Below are 13,680 nucleotides of genomic sequence, written 5' to 3'. Positions count from 1 at the left end.
ATTTGCATAAGCAAATTTCTCCTTCAATGCCGTGTATGGACTGAAATGATCATCATCATATGCTTACGAACAATTAACTCCAGATGCTACTGCAATCCTTGAGGATTATAATGTTAACTGGAGTAGGGGTGTATGTTGTTTTTTCAGTTTGATAGTGCATATACAATAATAGTGATGGATGGCCAGTGTCAACATCACTCAGTGCTAATTATATTAGCATAGGTGCCTTATGTTATAACAGGTTAAGCATATTACGGTGCACACTTGTTATAAACATTTCAATGAAAACCCTTTTCACAAGTTTTACGTTATTATTACTTGTTCAACTGTGGTTCAATTGTTTACTCTATACTATTATTATTACTACTAAAAATATTTTTAGACTAGAATTGGAGGGCTTAACCCAGAAGGGAAGCCCTTTCAAAAATTCTCAATGGCCAAGGCAGAACCCAGGCCAAAGAGGGGGTTTGGAAATAGTTTTCAACCAGCAATAGACGCGCCTCGGTTAGAACCTCACTAGCTGCGTCATTGCCCCAAGCGCAAAGATAACTCTACTTAATACCTGCTATCTCTTATTATATGCCTCATTTCTGGAACGTTGTCTTGATGTGTCCGATGTGGGAGATAATTCGTGGTTACCATAAGCCATATAGGTACACCAAAGTTAATAGAAAAGGTTAGTGAACCCATGACTATCTGCACTAAGATAGTCGTCATTTTTTTAATTGGAAACACAAACTAAACGTCAAGTAGTTTTACCTTGACGGTAAACTGGAATTTAAAGATAAGTATTATAAATCAGATCCAAATTTGCATCTGTAACTCTGAATTTTGAATAGTAGACTTGTTTGGAAGGTTGATAGTTGTTATCTATATTATGTTGTTTGTTAAAAATACAATATTTGTTTTAACTGATGCTTAAATTTTATTGTATCGTTAACTATGAAATGGTGTTTTTTATTTTTTCTGATTTTATCTTATTTATTACTCATTTTATTCTTCACTCTAAATTTTTGTAATAGCTCTACTCCACACTCTACATTAATTTTCTTGTGGATTCATTCTTCAAATTGTTCAAGTGTGACATTATATAATGGCATATTCTATTCAAATATTATATTTATCAAAATAATTTAATACAATATAATATGATACGTGAAACAAACAACCATCCAAACAAGGTTACTATATAGCTCCAGCTCGGCAAACTTAGACTCGTGAAATTTCCCGTAAACATACAAACAAAAAAAAAAATCATACCAGACAAATTTTATGTGATAAACTCGACCTAAAAAGGGGGTTTAAATTTGAACCTTCTAGCCCTTTGATTGAGAGATCTCCCGTTCAAAGTTGTCAATCTTGGACAAAGAAGGGAACCCGTGCACGAGAGCATCATGAAAATATTGTAACCTAGTTGTGTTATATTTATTTTTTGTATTTATAAACCAAAATTGACTACTTATTCTAACTTCTCATTTGATGAAATAAAGATAGAACAAGAGGGCTCTAAAAATAATCGTGCTAAAGCAGTATTTGCCAATTTGGTTATGATTAATTCCATATGGTTGAAAATATTCCAATATGTTAATTTGATATGTTTCATCATTTTCCATTTCTTATGTAGTAGGGCTTTGTGGCTTCTTTTTTAAAACTATATCTATTAGAATAACGTATTAGAAAATGCAGGTTAATTAGGGACCAAGACTAATAATGTACAATCATTATCTTCAATAAAAGTGGTCAACAACGTACTAAAGGTAGGGAAATTAGTGCTTACTTTTACTAATTTATTTATTTATTTGGCATATGCTTCAACTTTTCTGTCTTTTCTTTTTCTTCTAATTGAATTTCCTTCTCTTGACTTGAATTATTCAAACATAATAGCTTATTCAACTTGATAGTGCCTTAATTTGAATATAAATCAACTTGCTTGGCAATTGGCATGGATCATTTCTCTAATGCAATTTGCAACATCATTAATTATCTCTAAAGAAGCCGGCTCTATATGAATAAACTTTATGCTAACGGTGTTAATGTACCTTTATATAGACTACTATCAAACAAATTATGCTTCAAATCTAAAATCAATTATTGATTATTAGCTATATTAAATCCTCACACTAAAAGAAAAACAATAATTATCATTATTAAAGTTGAGACAATATTTTTAAAAAAAATCTTAATCAATAACAATCGATTTAATATGTTCGTTCTTACCTCATTTTTACCCTAAAATGAAAACCAGATGATTGACTGAGCCCATGGATTATGATCTTGGCTGACACATTAGCCTTTTAGATTACTGTGATAATTCATGAAAAAAAATCAAGGAGAAGTATGGTGGGTGATTTTTTTTTTTTTTTTTTTGTTTTCATCCGGTGTCCGATTTCCACATTGGAGCCCGATTAAATTTGGATTCGCGCTGGAAAGTCTCACATTGAGGATAAAGTGCTCCCTAACAAAGGTGACTCCGTATCGAGTGATTTTCTTTCATTGGTTTAGTACAATACTATGGGCAAATTACATACCACTCGCATAAAGTTTTTTGCAACATTTACTTAATTATTATACCTACTTCCAAATAATACAAAAGCGTTTATTATTTTATTAGTTTTATTTAACAAATTTCTATTATTAAATGGAATTTTGCTATGAAGAGACAAACTTATCCTTGCAGTATAGGATAGGCTGCAAAGAATTCCGTAGATTGTGTCAATCGGATGATTAAAAAAAGAAAAGAAATTTAGCACATACGCTTGAGACGGTGGCCAATCCTTCTTTTGTAATTTTATTGGTGAAGATTATTTTATACATCATACTTTATTTCAAGAAAATTAATTAAAAAGTTTGAACAATAGGCCGCCTTCTAATGCTATTCTAAGATTGTTCTTCTAATGCTATTCTAAGATTGTTTGTGTTTATATGTGATTAATAATTACGAGTGCGTGCTTTAGTATTATTTCATTATTAACATGAGAGTTGTTTCACCAATTAGTCAAGTGGTCTATGATTATTTAGATGCTATATGATTAAATATAGAATTACTTTCTCCGATTATTTTCACTTGTTACTTAATTTTTTTTAAAATTATTTTTATTTGTTATTTTGACATATCAAGAAAAGACTTTCTCATATTTTACTCTTAACATTAAATATTCATTTTTTAAATAATTTTTCAAAACTTAGTACTAATATTATTTAATAAGGATAATTTAATAAAATATTTATATCAATAGTTATTTCCTTAATGAGTTGTCAAGTCAAACATTAACAAATAAACATAAACCGAGGGATAGCAATTGTGTGGGGGCAATAACCAAACCTAACAAAAACGCGGATTAGACCGCAAGACATGGTTATAACAGAGATGCTTGTGGCGGCTCAAGAAATTTGGGACGAACCATCGGCTCGACTAAAGTTACTTCCTCTATTCCATATTAATTGATGTTTTTAGGATTTTTACATTGTTCAAAGTTCATAATACATAAATATGACTCTTAACTTGACTTCAACGGAAAACTATGCCCTCCAACTTTGAGTGTGCACAATTAGGTACTTAAACTTGTATAAACTTGAACAAGTAGACACACATGTCCTACATGACATAATACACATAGGACACAAAATTATCATGTAGGACGAATGTGTCCATTTGCTCACTTTTATACAAGTTTAAGTCTACTTGTACACATCCAAAGTTAAAGGTCATAGTTGTTAGACGTCAGCTGATGCCAAGTTAAGAGTCATATTTATGTATTATGCCTTCAAGATATATGTTTGAGTTTTTTTTCCATATTTGCCCTCTTATTTATTGCATTTTATATTTTCTAAGATATAAATTACAAAAATATTTGTGATTCCACAAAGGACAATATTGAAACTTTATGGTTTAAATTATATCCTTGATTGTTTTTCTTAATAAATATACATTGCTTTACAAATTCAGTTAATATAGAATAGAGGGAATATTTCATAACTGAGCAACTTACGAAATCCTTCTCTCTCTAGGTATTTTATAGTCCAAAATCATCATAATGATTCTCGAGGAGATCAACAATCAATTCCGGATTTTGCAATGACCTTCTTTCAATTAGCCTTAAGGCAAGCGTTCTAAAACTGTAGTCATTCCACATTGAAGCGACCGATTTTTGGAACTATAGTAAAATTTCACTAAATTAAAATTCGTAAAAGTAATAATCTCTTTAAGATAATATTTTCTTCGGTCTTGACTTGTGTCAATAAAAAAAACTACTCATTTCGATAGGATAAAAGATAATATATTTTTAGAAGACCTCTATATAAATATATGGTTCTATTAATATTATAAATTAATAATTATTTAAAATATAAACATATATTAGACCATTTAGTGAAATATGATTTTATTGTGCTTTATTTTTTGTTAAAATTTAAATCTAGTTGAGGTTCATCTCAAACTTTTCTTATTGCATCCGAAAATTTCGGTATTGCCACGACTGTAAATCTTTTTTAGTGCATGTGGTGCACTAAAAAAGATTTTTTTTTGGTACTCACATAATGCTTTTTTGGTTTGTAATGGTTGATTTTATGATACATTTTAAATGAGAAGCAATTTTTTAATATGATTTCAAGAAATTTCCTATGTTGCTTATATAATTTATTATCTCATCATTATACATAGAATGTTTTTAGTAAAGATATAATAAATAATATTTGATTATTAAGAAACAATGAATATTATATCTAATGAATTCATTTTTACGATAAATCATTAAATTATTAAATTTATTTTACAATGAATCATTTAACCAAAAGAAATATTATAATGAATCATACACATACATTGTACTTTATGTATAATGAAAAAATATTTTTTATAATAATTAAATAAATATGAGACATAATTTAGTAAGATACAATAATTTTGATGCATTCATTGTATTTTATGTACAATAAATTTATTTTTTATGTGAATCAATAAATATGATACATAAATTAGTAAGATACAATGATTTTAATGTAATCAAAATTATCCTCATTAAATTTCAAAATACTCTTTAAATTAAGAAATATTAATTTATTAATTAAATAATATCTCTACAAAATAATAATATTTCATGATCCAAAAGAGTCTTTTAAGAAGATAAAAAGGCATGAGAAAATCACAAAAGTCAGTCTAGTAGCCTCTTTTATCTTTAACAATTTATAGTTTTGGATTGGTGTAAAATTAATACTTAAGAAATAAACTTAATTACTGTTAACTAAAACAATAATTTTTTCGATAAACGAGAATTGTGTTATCTAATTAATGATCGATCATATGATTATACATTAATACCCTCTAGAAATAATCGACTGTAATAATAGTAGGGAATAAAGAAAAAAAAAATAAAAATAATAGAGCGCGCAAAAGGAAGATAAAAAAAGAAAGGGCAAATAATTGATCCAAAATCCTAAAGAAAGGGTCCCATGAGATCACGGGGAGTGTCTCAATGATAAACACAAGGAAACAAATTCGGTCCCACCTACAAAATGGAAGATCCTTACGAATATTCCCCTAATATTCCTCTCCTCCTTCCTAAATGGATAACATTTCTCTTTCCTTCCACCGCCCATCTTCTCCTTTCCTCATTCGCTATATAAAATCCTCTCCGGCCTTCTTTCTTTCTCATATCTCATCCTAAACGTAGCGTTTTACTTTTGCAACAATCTCAAATCGAAATTCTAAAAACCATGTTTACAGAAGTTGAACAAGAACAGCTTATTGAGAAACTCGAAATCTTCAAGATCCAAGGCAGAGATAAACGTGGCCGCAAAATTTTGCGCATCATCGGAAAATTCTTTCCTGGTAAGCAATTTTTTTTTATGTATATATATATATATTTCGTTTTCTTGATTATTCCTGTTGAGTTTTTGGTCTGAATTGTGGATTTGTTTTTGTTTGTGGATTATCAGCTAGAAATCTGAGTGTTGAAGTAGTGAACAAGTATTTAGCGGAGAAGATCTTTCCAGAACTTGAGAAAAGGCCGTTCGCCGTGGTGTATGTTCACACCGATGTGGAGAAAAGCGAGAATTTTCCCGGAGTGTCAGCTTTACGATCGTTCTACGATGCGATTCCGGTGAAAGTCCGAGAGAATCTGGAGGCTGTTTACTTTCTTCACCCTGGCCTTCAAGCCAGGCTCTTCCTTGCCACATTTGGTCGCTTCATCTTCAGCGGAGGGTAAGAATGTCAATTCCAAAGATACAATACTTTTTTTTTTGAAAACCTATTTTAGAATTGACAGGGGAGAAATCTAATTGGGAGTTATGTGCACAGGTTATATGGGAAATTGAGGTATGTGAGCAGGGTTGATTATCTGTGGGAACATGTGAGGAGGAATGAGATTGGGATGCCAGAATTTGTGTACGATCATGATGAAGATCTTGAGTACCGTCCGATGATGGACTATGGCCTGGAGAGTGATCATGCCAGGGTCTATGGTGATGCGCCTGCAGTAGACTCACCTGTTACAATGTACTCCATGAGATGCATCTCATAAGATAATTGGTAGCCTTTTGCAGTCTTTTCGGTTCATAGTTAGATGTGTAGGAACCTTGTGGCTTTCTTCTTTTTTCTTCCTCCATCTGATGAAATTTTTTTGGTCTGTATATACGATTAGATGGAGGTTAGCAACTAGCAAGCACTTCTTTTTCTTCTTCTTGTTGTTATATAGTAATAGTACAAAGGTTATCAACTTTGAAAGCATTGATGGTTTCCAATCTGAAAAATCCTGGAATGATGTTTTTTTCCTTCTCTAAGATGAATATACTTCATGAAGAATTTTGTGGTGTTGCTGAGAAAATGTTGAAGTAGAAGAATCATAAGACTGGGTGAGGATACATAGTTCTTCACCTCTTCCCGTGAATAATGATTAGCAAATCAAAAATCATATTCTGGCTGGGGTGGGTGATGTGAAAACCACATTTCTGGGTAGATATGTCGTGTTTGTACAAAATGGAGATAGACTTGTGTAATATGAACAAACCAACAAATTGATCATATTATTGATAATTTGTTTTATCATAATAAATTATTGTAAAGACGAAAAAGGTGAAACAAATTTATCTGGATTTGATTTGAAAGATAATCTGATTCCGAGTTCAAGTCCTCTTGATCTGGTACAAATAGAAAAATGCATCACCAGCCAAGCTAGTCACTTTGAATGGGATTAGTAATAAGAGTACACGAACGAAGGAATTCCTGCTCGCAACAAAGTGTGCAAGTGAGTGACCACCTTGGAACATAGAGGTATTCACCTACCGCCAAATTTATATTAGTTAGCATTCCTATAGTTCTTCGTAAAAACTGATTCTTCATCTTCCGTTCTTTCCTTAATCTTTTTGTTTCTAGCACTATTGTGTGTTCATCTTTTAGTTTCCTGCATCATTGATTCATTGTGTATTAAAGTATTATGTTATCATAGTGTATTAAAATAGTATGTAATTGGGATTTCTAGCTGCATTCCCGCTTTTCCCCTCACTGCAGACTCAACCTCATTTATTGTTTTGAAGGCAAAAAAGGACTCAACTACTTGAGACCATGATTTTAATCTTCATAATCAATAACAATCTAGAGGCAGTAAAGAATAATGCGTTGAACTGTAGCATTAAATATATTTTCCAAATGTTAATTTCTGCAGAGAATTTGTCCTGTAGTCTCACAAGGTAAGAGGGAAACATGTGAATGTGTTAAGTTATATCATGAAATACTCAAAATGTTTTCCCCGGAGAATTTGTCCTGAAACCTTTTCACATGGTAAGAGGGAAACATGTGAACGCTAATTAGTTCGGTGAGAAAAATCAATGGAGTTGTATTAGGCATAGTGCATGCTTTTGGTGCACTCATATTTTTGGGGTCATTAAAGCACAAACATTTGTGATAAAAAAGGAATAAAGACATGTAACTTTCAGAGCGTGCAGCTCAACACTAGTGTTTCTGTAGAAGTCCATTCATGTATGTAACCTTCTAGGTTTTCCCCTGCCAAAAAATGGTTGCACTTAACCACAAATGAAAATGTTTAATTCAATTCGAATGACTTCGTCTAGAATTTACTGAAGAAGCAGTGACATACAATATTTTTCACTTTTCAAGATTCAATCTAACACATAAAATGGATCATAAGAGTACATTTAACCATGGCATTGGAGAAAATCTCAGCTGAGCCAGCTAGGAGGTGGCCAGAAAAAATTAGTGTAACCAGGGAAACATGCCATTGGCCCAATAAACGCGTTCTCCATGTCAAATCCCCCAAAGTGAGTAGTCTTTTTCATGTTTTAGCGCATCCCAAAAATCATGGAGATCTCCATCCCCAGCTTTCCTGAATTGACCTGTGAAGTAAATTAAATTTCCTCTACACCCTGGAAAATCTTTAGCAGACACACAGTAGGACCAGTAAGATGCATAGTCTCCGACAAATATGACTTGGTCATTCAAGCTTGTAACTTCCTTCCAACAATGCTCCTCTTCCTCAAGTTTATACACTCTGAATCTAACTGCCATATCGCACTCTGGTTCCTTTGCATTATCATCAGAGGTTGCAGCATGTTGTTCAGCGTAATTTGTTTGCTCTGATGGTTTCTCCAAGTACCTGTCCACTAGAAATAGATCTGCATCCCCTGATGATTTCACCAAGTATGACCGGTGGTTATGAAAGTAACCATTCCTGTTTGGATGAAACAGAGGATCTGTAACTAGACTTACTTTCGAAGAAGAATCCACCATAACCCCTCGCCCATATTGATCAATAGCGAACCATTTCTCCTTATACTTCACCACATCATGATAAAAAGGCTTGTTCAGGTTATGGCCTCTAAGAAGACTATCCATCATATAATTTAAGATAACTATCCCTCTTGTATTACTTGTAAATAAAGACACTTTTCCACTCCCAAGAATAGCAGTTGCTTTCGGATTACGTCCGTCAGAGGATTGGCGGAGAGCGGAAAGATGAACAACTTTGCCAATAAGACAGCGATTTGTATCTGCACGCAACGTCAAGGAAGATTTATGCAGTATAGAGACGCGAAATTTGTTCAAATTAATTTCTCTTGGAAACAAGTTTGATGGTGATGAGGAGATAGGAATAGGACTTCCAGTGACCGGGTTCAATAGGCGGAGTTGGCTTTGGCCGTCTCCTTTGAATTGTTCCGCCACAGCTATCAAATAACTGGTGAGTGATGGTGTGGATGATGAAGGTGGAAGTTGTTGAAGATCAAGCCGGAAAACTAATCTTCTGATGTATTTACTATGAGGCTTTTTACTGGGAATGTATTTAGGGACAATTGAGAGTCTTGTATGAGGGGGGAATGGAACTGCGGATCTCCAAGAGGTACAAACAGCACGAAAATGACCTACTTGAAATGAGTATTTGAGGCACTTGCTGATCTTAACAAGTAGTTCTTCAGGAAGATCATCCCATACGGGCCAAGAATATATGTTCTTGGTCTTCTGGTCTTTCATCTTCAGCAAAAATTGCAAGTTAAATGTAGTTGAAGAGGTTGTTTAATAGTAATGGACTTGAATATCACAGTACTTGGAGATGGTTTTAATCTTAATGGTTTGTTTGGGAACTAGTTATTCCAGGAACTATCCTGGGATTAGTTATTCCATCACTATGGTATAAATAGTGTGATAAGTTATTTCAAACATGTCAACCAAACAAGATATCTAAATTTTATCCCAAGACTATTTTTTTTAATCCTAGGACTATTTATTTTTATCCCTCACACCAGGGTCGTTTGGTTGGGAACAAGTTATCCCAGGATTAATTATTCTGGGGTTAGCTATCATGGGATAACTTATTCCACCATGTATATGGGATAACTTATCCCATCATTATGATATATATGGTGGGATAAGTTATCACAACCAAACAAGAAACAATAAGTCATCTGCGGCCCCTTAAAGTTGTCCGCATAATTCACTTAGACACCTCAACTAGGACTAGTACCTATTGAACACTTTTATCTACCTAAAACCTGTTCCTATTAAACTTTTTTCGATAATTAGTAACAAAGGTAAAGTGTGTGTGATACACTTGCTATGACGTGGCAAAAATGACTAATTAAAAGATGACATGTGTCACTTGACCCCAACAACTATAGATTTATTTATTTTTTATGTTAAAAAGAATGAAAATTATTTCAAAGAAATTTTATATTTATTTCTTAATAAAAAAAATAAATGAAACCTATTTTACTAAACCCCACCCTACCAACCCACTTTCTTCTTCATCTTCTTCTCATCAATTTTTTTCTCAAACAACAAAAACCTTCACTGCAAATTACTTGCAGATTCGATTTTTTTTTTTTAAATACTTTGTATTCCTAATATGTGATGAGAGAGAAGATATTCAAAGAGATTGATATAATAGTGATGAAGAAGTTTGTCAATGGTTACTCATCCGGAAATCAATTGCAAAAAAAATCGAAAGAATCCAAATTAATTTTATCGAAAATTATTTTTCATTCCTAATACATGATAGAGAAAGATATTCAAAGAGTTGGTACAAGAGTGATGAATAAATGAAGTTTGCCAATGGTTAATCATCTTGAAATCTATTGTAAGGAGAAATCAAGAGGACCTAAATTAATTTCGCAAATTATTTGATATTGTTTTTGATAAGTTTAGTGAGTTTACAATTTTGTCTGAATGGTAATATTTATTCGGAGGTGACCGAAAATGGAGATGGAATGTCGACTTACTTTTTTTATCCCAATGTTCAAAAATCTACTTTCGTTATTTTTCTTGCAAATTCAGTTTTTTTTTATGAATATTGAAAAGAAATAGAAAAAGAAAAAAACAAAAAAAAAATGGAGATTCTTTAGTTGTCTTGGAAAATTTAAATTTGGGGAAGAAGATGACTTGAAGAGGGGGTAGGGGTGCTCTTTCTTTTTTGAATTAAGAATTATTATTTTTTTAAAATATTAAAAAATTATTTTAATCTATTTAAATGCCAAGTGTCAATTAAAGAAGAAAAAGTGTAAGTTTTTTTGGAAAAAAATAAAAATAAAATAGTATTTCAAAAACTTTCACGCGCCCATAGAAAGTGAAAAACACTTTTTTTGCCATATCAGCATTTTGTGTTTAATAGGTACATTTTTTGAACAATTTAAGTGTTCAATAGGTAATAGTCCTAGTTAAGGTGTCTAAATGAAATATGCGGACAACTTTAAGGGGCCGTGGATGACTTAAGCCAAAATTTTATCCCATCACTATTATTTTCTTATCCCATCGCTATTTATAGTCCAGTCCATGACATGACAGTACTGAAGCAGCTAGCTTTTGGTTGAGATAAAAATGGAATAGAGACATGAAACTTTTGGAGTACACAGCTCAACTATACTTTTTTTATGGAAGTCCATTAACACTTTTTTTGAAATGTAAAGCTACCTAGTTTCCTTAACACAGAGGGAATTAATACCTACTATCACATTATCTCAAGAACTATATATCAAGGAGGAGCACCTTTGTTTTATTTTTTACTTAATAATTAAAGGATAGTCATATACCACTAAAACTCATGTCCCACCTTATGAGTTATGAGGAACACTTTTTTTACAACATTTTTTTTCCAGCAAATGCCCCACATTTGAAAAATGAAGAGGGTTAACCATTTCAACTTAATTAAAGGATAATCATATACTTCCTCCGTCCCATTTTATATGTCACATTTTTACTTTGTACTTGCATTAAGAATTGATGTAACTTTACCTTTCTACCCTTATTTAATGTTTTCTTATTTCAACTTTACTAATAAATGTCAAGATTAATTAACTATTCTATCAAGGGTATAATAGGCAAAATATGGTAATTTATGCATAAATTTTATAAAATGACAAGTATTGTGGTTCAACTATTTATAGAAAGGGATGACATATAAAATGGGACGGAGAAAGTATATGCCAGTGTTTCCTAATTGCCCTATATACATTGATAGCAACTCATTTCAACTTTCTCAAATCGAAGGAAATCAGAGTCTCTCGTGTGCGGTCTTCTTGCTTTACTGTCAAAGAGACTTGGTGCAACGAAGTGAATGAGATTACTCGGAGTGTTAAAACAAATGAGCCCTGCGGTGTAAACTCAAATTAGTAGACTTTTAATATGAATATTGAACATATGATGAAAAAACAAAAAAAAGTGTTTTTGACTTTATTCCCTTTTTTGGAAAGGTTTGTGATGTTTGTATTTAATCTTTAGCACAAAAAAAGATGCATTTTGCAGATTACATTAGATAAATTGAACTGTATTTTTTTGGGGGTTTGGTTTGAGTTAATTGAAAGATATAAATTTTTTGTTTTACATTTTGTTTTTAAATAACTTATTTAATCTTTAATTCTTTATACATGGAGTATACTATTTTTTATTGGAGTAACTTTCACATATAACAAACATAAAAATCATATTTGTATGTTATAACTATAGTTTCCACAATTGCGCTTCATAGCAAATTTTATGTTTGATATGGAACTTTTGATTTGTATAATTCGCTAGATACATCTAATTTTATACAAATTATTTAGTTTTATATAAATTCATTTATACATTATAATTTGTATAATAAAATTTGTATTTGTATAATTATAAGTGTATAAGACGAATATATATATATTTGTATTTGTATATATATTTACTCTCGCTTTATACAAACACAAACACAAACACATTTTATATCGAAATGTATAAAATGACTACTTGTACACCGAAAATGGCTAATTGTGTACCGAATCAGATGGCAAAAAAAGGAATGTTTGCTGCGAATTACAAATAAAATAAAGGCATAATACATAAATTGGACCCTAAACTTGGCTTCGAATTTTAAGTATGACCTCTAACTTTCAAAGTGCACAAGTAGGCACTTCAACTATCCAATTCTTAAACAAAAAAACACGCGAATCCAACCTGGCATAACGTGTGATTGAGACGCAATTCAGGCGCGTCAGGGGTATTTTTCGAGACCCACAACAGTAAAAAAAAACGAAAATGACAATTTTACCCTTAATGAATCCCTTTTAAATATATCTTTGTTTTTTTCAAATCAAAATCCCATTTTTCTTCTTCTTCTTCCTAATTCTAGTACTCAAGCTTATTTTCTCTTTTTGTGCACAATTTCTAGTCGTTTTTTATGTAATGGCTTCTAATTTTTTTTGTCATTGTGTAAAAAGAGCTATAAATCACAATTTTACTTTGATTTGCAAAGAAATTAGGGCTAGGGCTCCGCTGATGTTGAGTGAAAATCGAGCAAATTGGGAAAAGAAAATACGACCCTATCCTTTTGTATTTTAATTTCTTTTTTTTTAATTATAAAATACGTGTAATTTTTTAATTACATGGCAGCCACTGAGTGGCTCAATAAGCCATGTAGGAGCGTTTGTATATCACACAATTTGGCTGTTGGATTCGCGTGTTTTTTTGTTTAAGAATTGGATAGTTAAAGTGCCTACTTGTGCACTATGAAAGTTAGAGGTCATACTTAAAATTTGAAGCCAAGTTTAGGGTCCAATTTATGTATTATGCCTAAAATAAACTATGACTATACCATTTCATTTGAATTAATAGTTTGTTATTTCATACAATTTTATATTCTTGTTAGCATGTTGCATTATGCCTTTTAGGAGACTAGAGGGTATTAAAATTATCTCATCAAATACGTATTTGTATAA

General features: G+C 31.7%; 2 protein-coding genes and 1 non-coding gene across 3 annotated transcripts; 1 reads left to right on the top strand and 2 right to left on the bottom strand.

Moving 5' to 3' along the window:
* Positions 1-395: 395 nt before the first annotated feature.
* Positions 396-547, bottom strand: LOC125849592 (U4 spliceosomal RNA). Its single transcript, XR_007444670.1, has one exon. It is a non-coding gene; the product is annotated as a U4 spliceosomal RNA (small nuclear RNA).
* A 5,040-nt stretch (positions 548-5,587) lies between these two features.
* LOC125847893 (uncharacterized) lies at positions 5,588-6,724 on the top strand. Its single transcript, XM_049527615.1, has 3 exons — positions 5,588-5,827; positions 5,935-6,199; positions 6,296-6,724. The coding sequence occupies exons 1-3, from the start codon at positions 5,713-5,715 to the stop codon at positions 6,516-6,518; spliced, it is 603 nt and encodes a 200-aa protein (XP_049383572.1). The 5' UTR covers positions 5,588-5,712; the 3' UTR covers positions 6,519-6,724.
* A 1,244-nt stretch (positions 6,725-7,968) lies between these two features.
* LOC125847882 (F-box protein SKIP23-like) lies at positions 7,969-9,518 on the bottom strand. Its single transcript, XM_049527604.1, has one exon. The coding sequence runs from the start codon at positions 9,476-9,478 to the stop codon at positions 8,258-8,260; it is 1,221 nt and encodes a 406-aa protein (XP_049383561.1). The 5' UTR covers positions 9,479-9,518; the 3' UTR covers positions 7,969-8,257.
* Between the last annotated feature and the right edge of the window lie 4,162 nt (positions 9,519-13,680).

Source organism: Solanum stenotomum, chromosome 12 (genome assembly GCF_019186545.1).
Source record: "Solanum stenotomum isolate F172 chromosome 12, ASM1918654v1, whole genome shotgun sequence".
Classification (NCBI taxonomy): domain Eukaryota; kingdom Viridiplantae; phylum Streptophyta; class Magnoliopsida; order Solanales; family Solanaceae; genus Solanum; species Solanum stenotomum.
The sequence above is the reverse complement of the archived record's forward strand: the minus strand, read 5'-3'. Positions and strand labels throughout refer to the sequence as shown.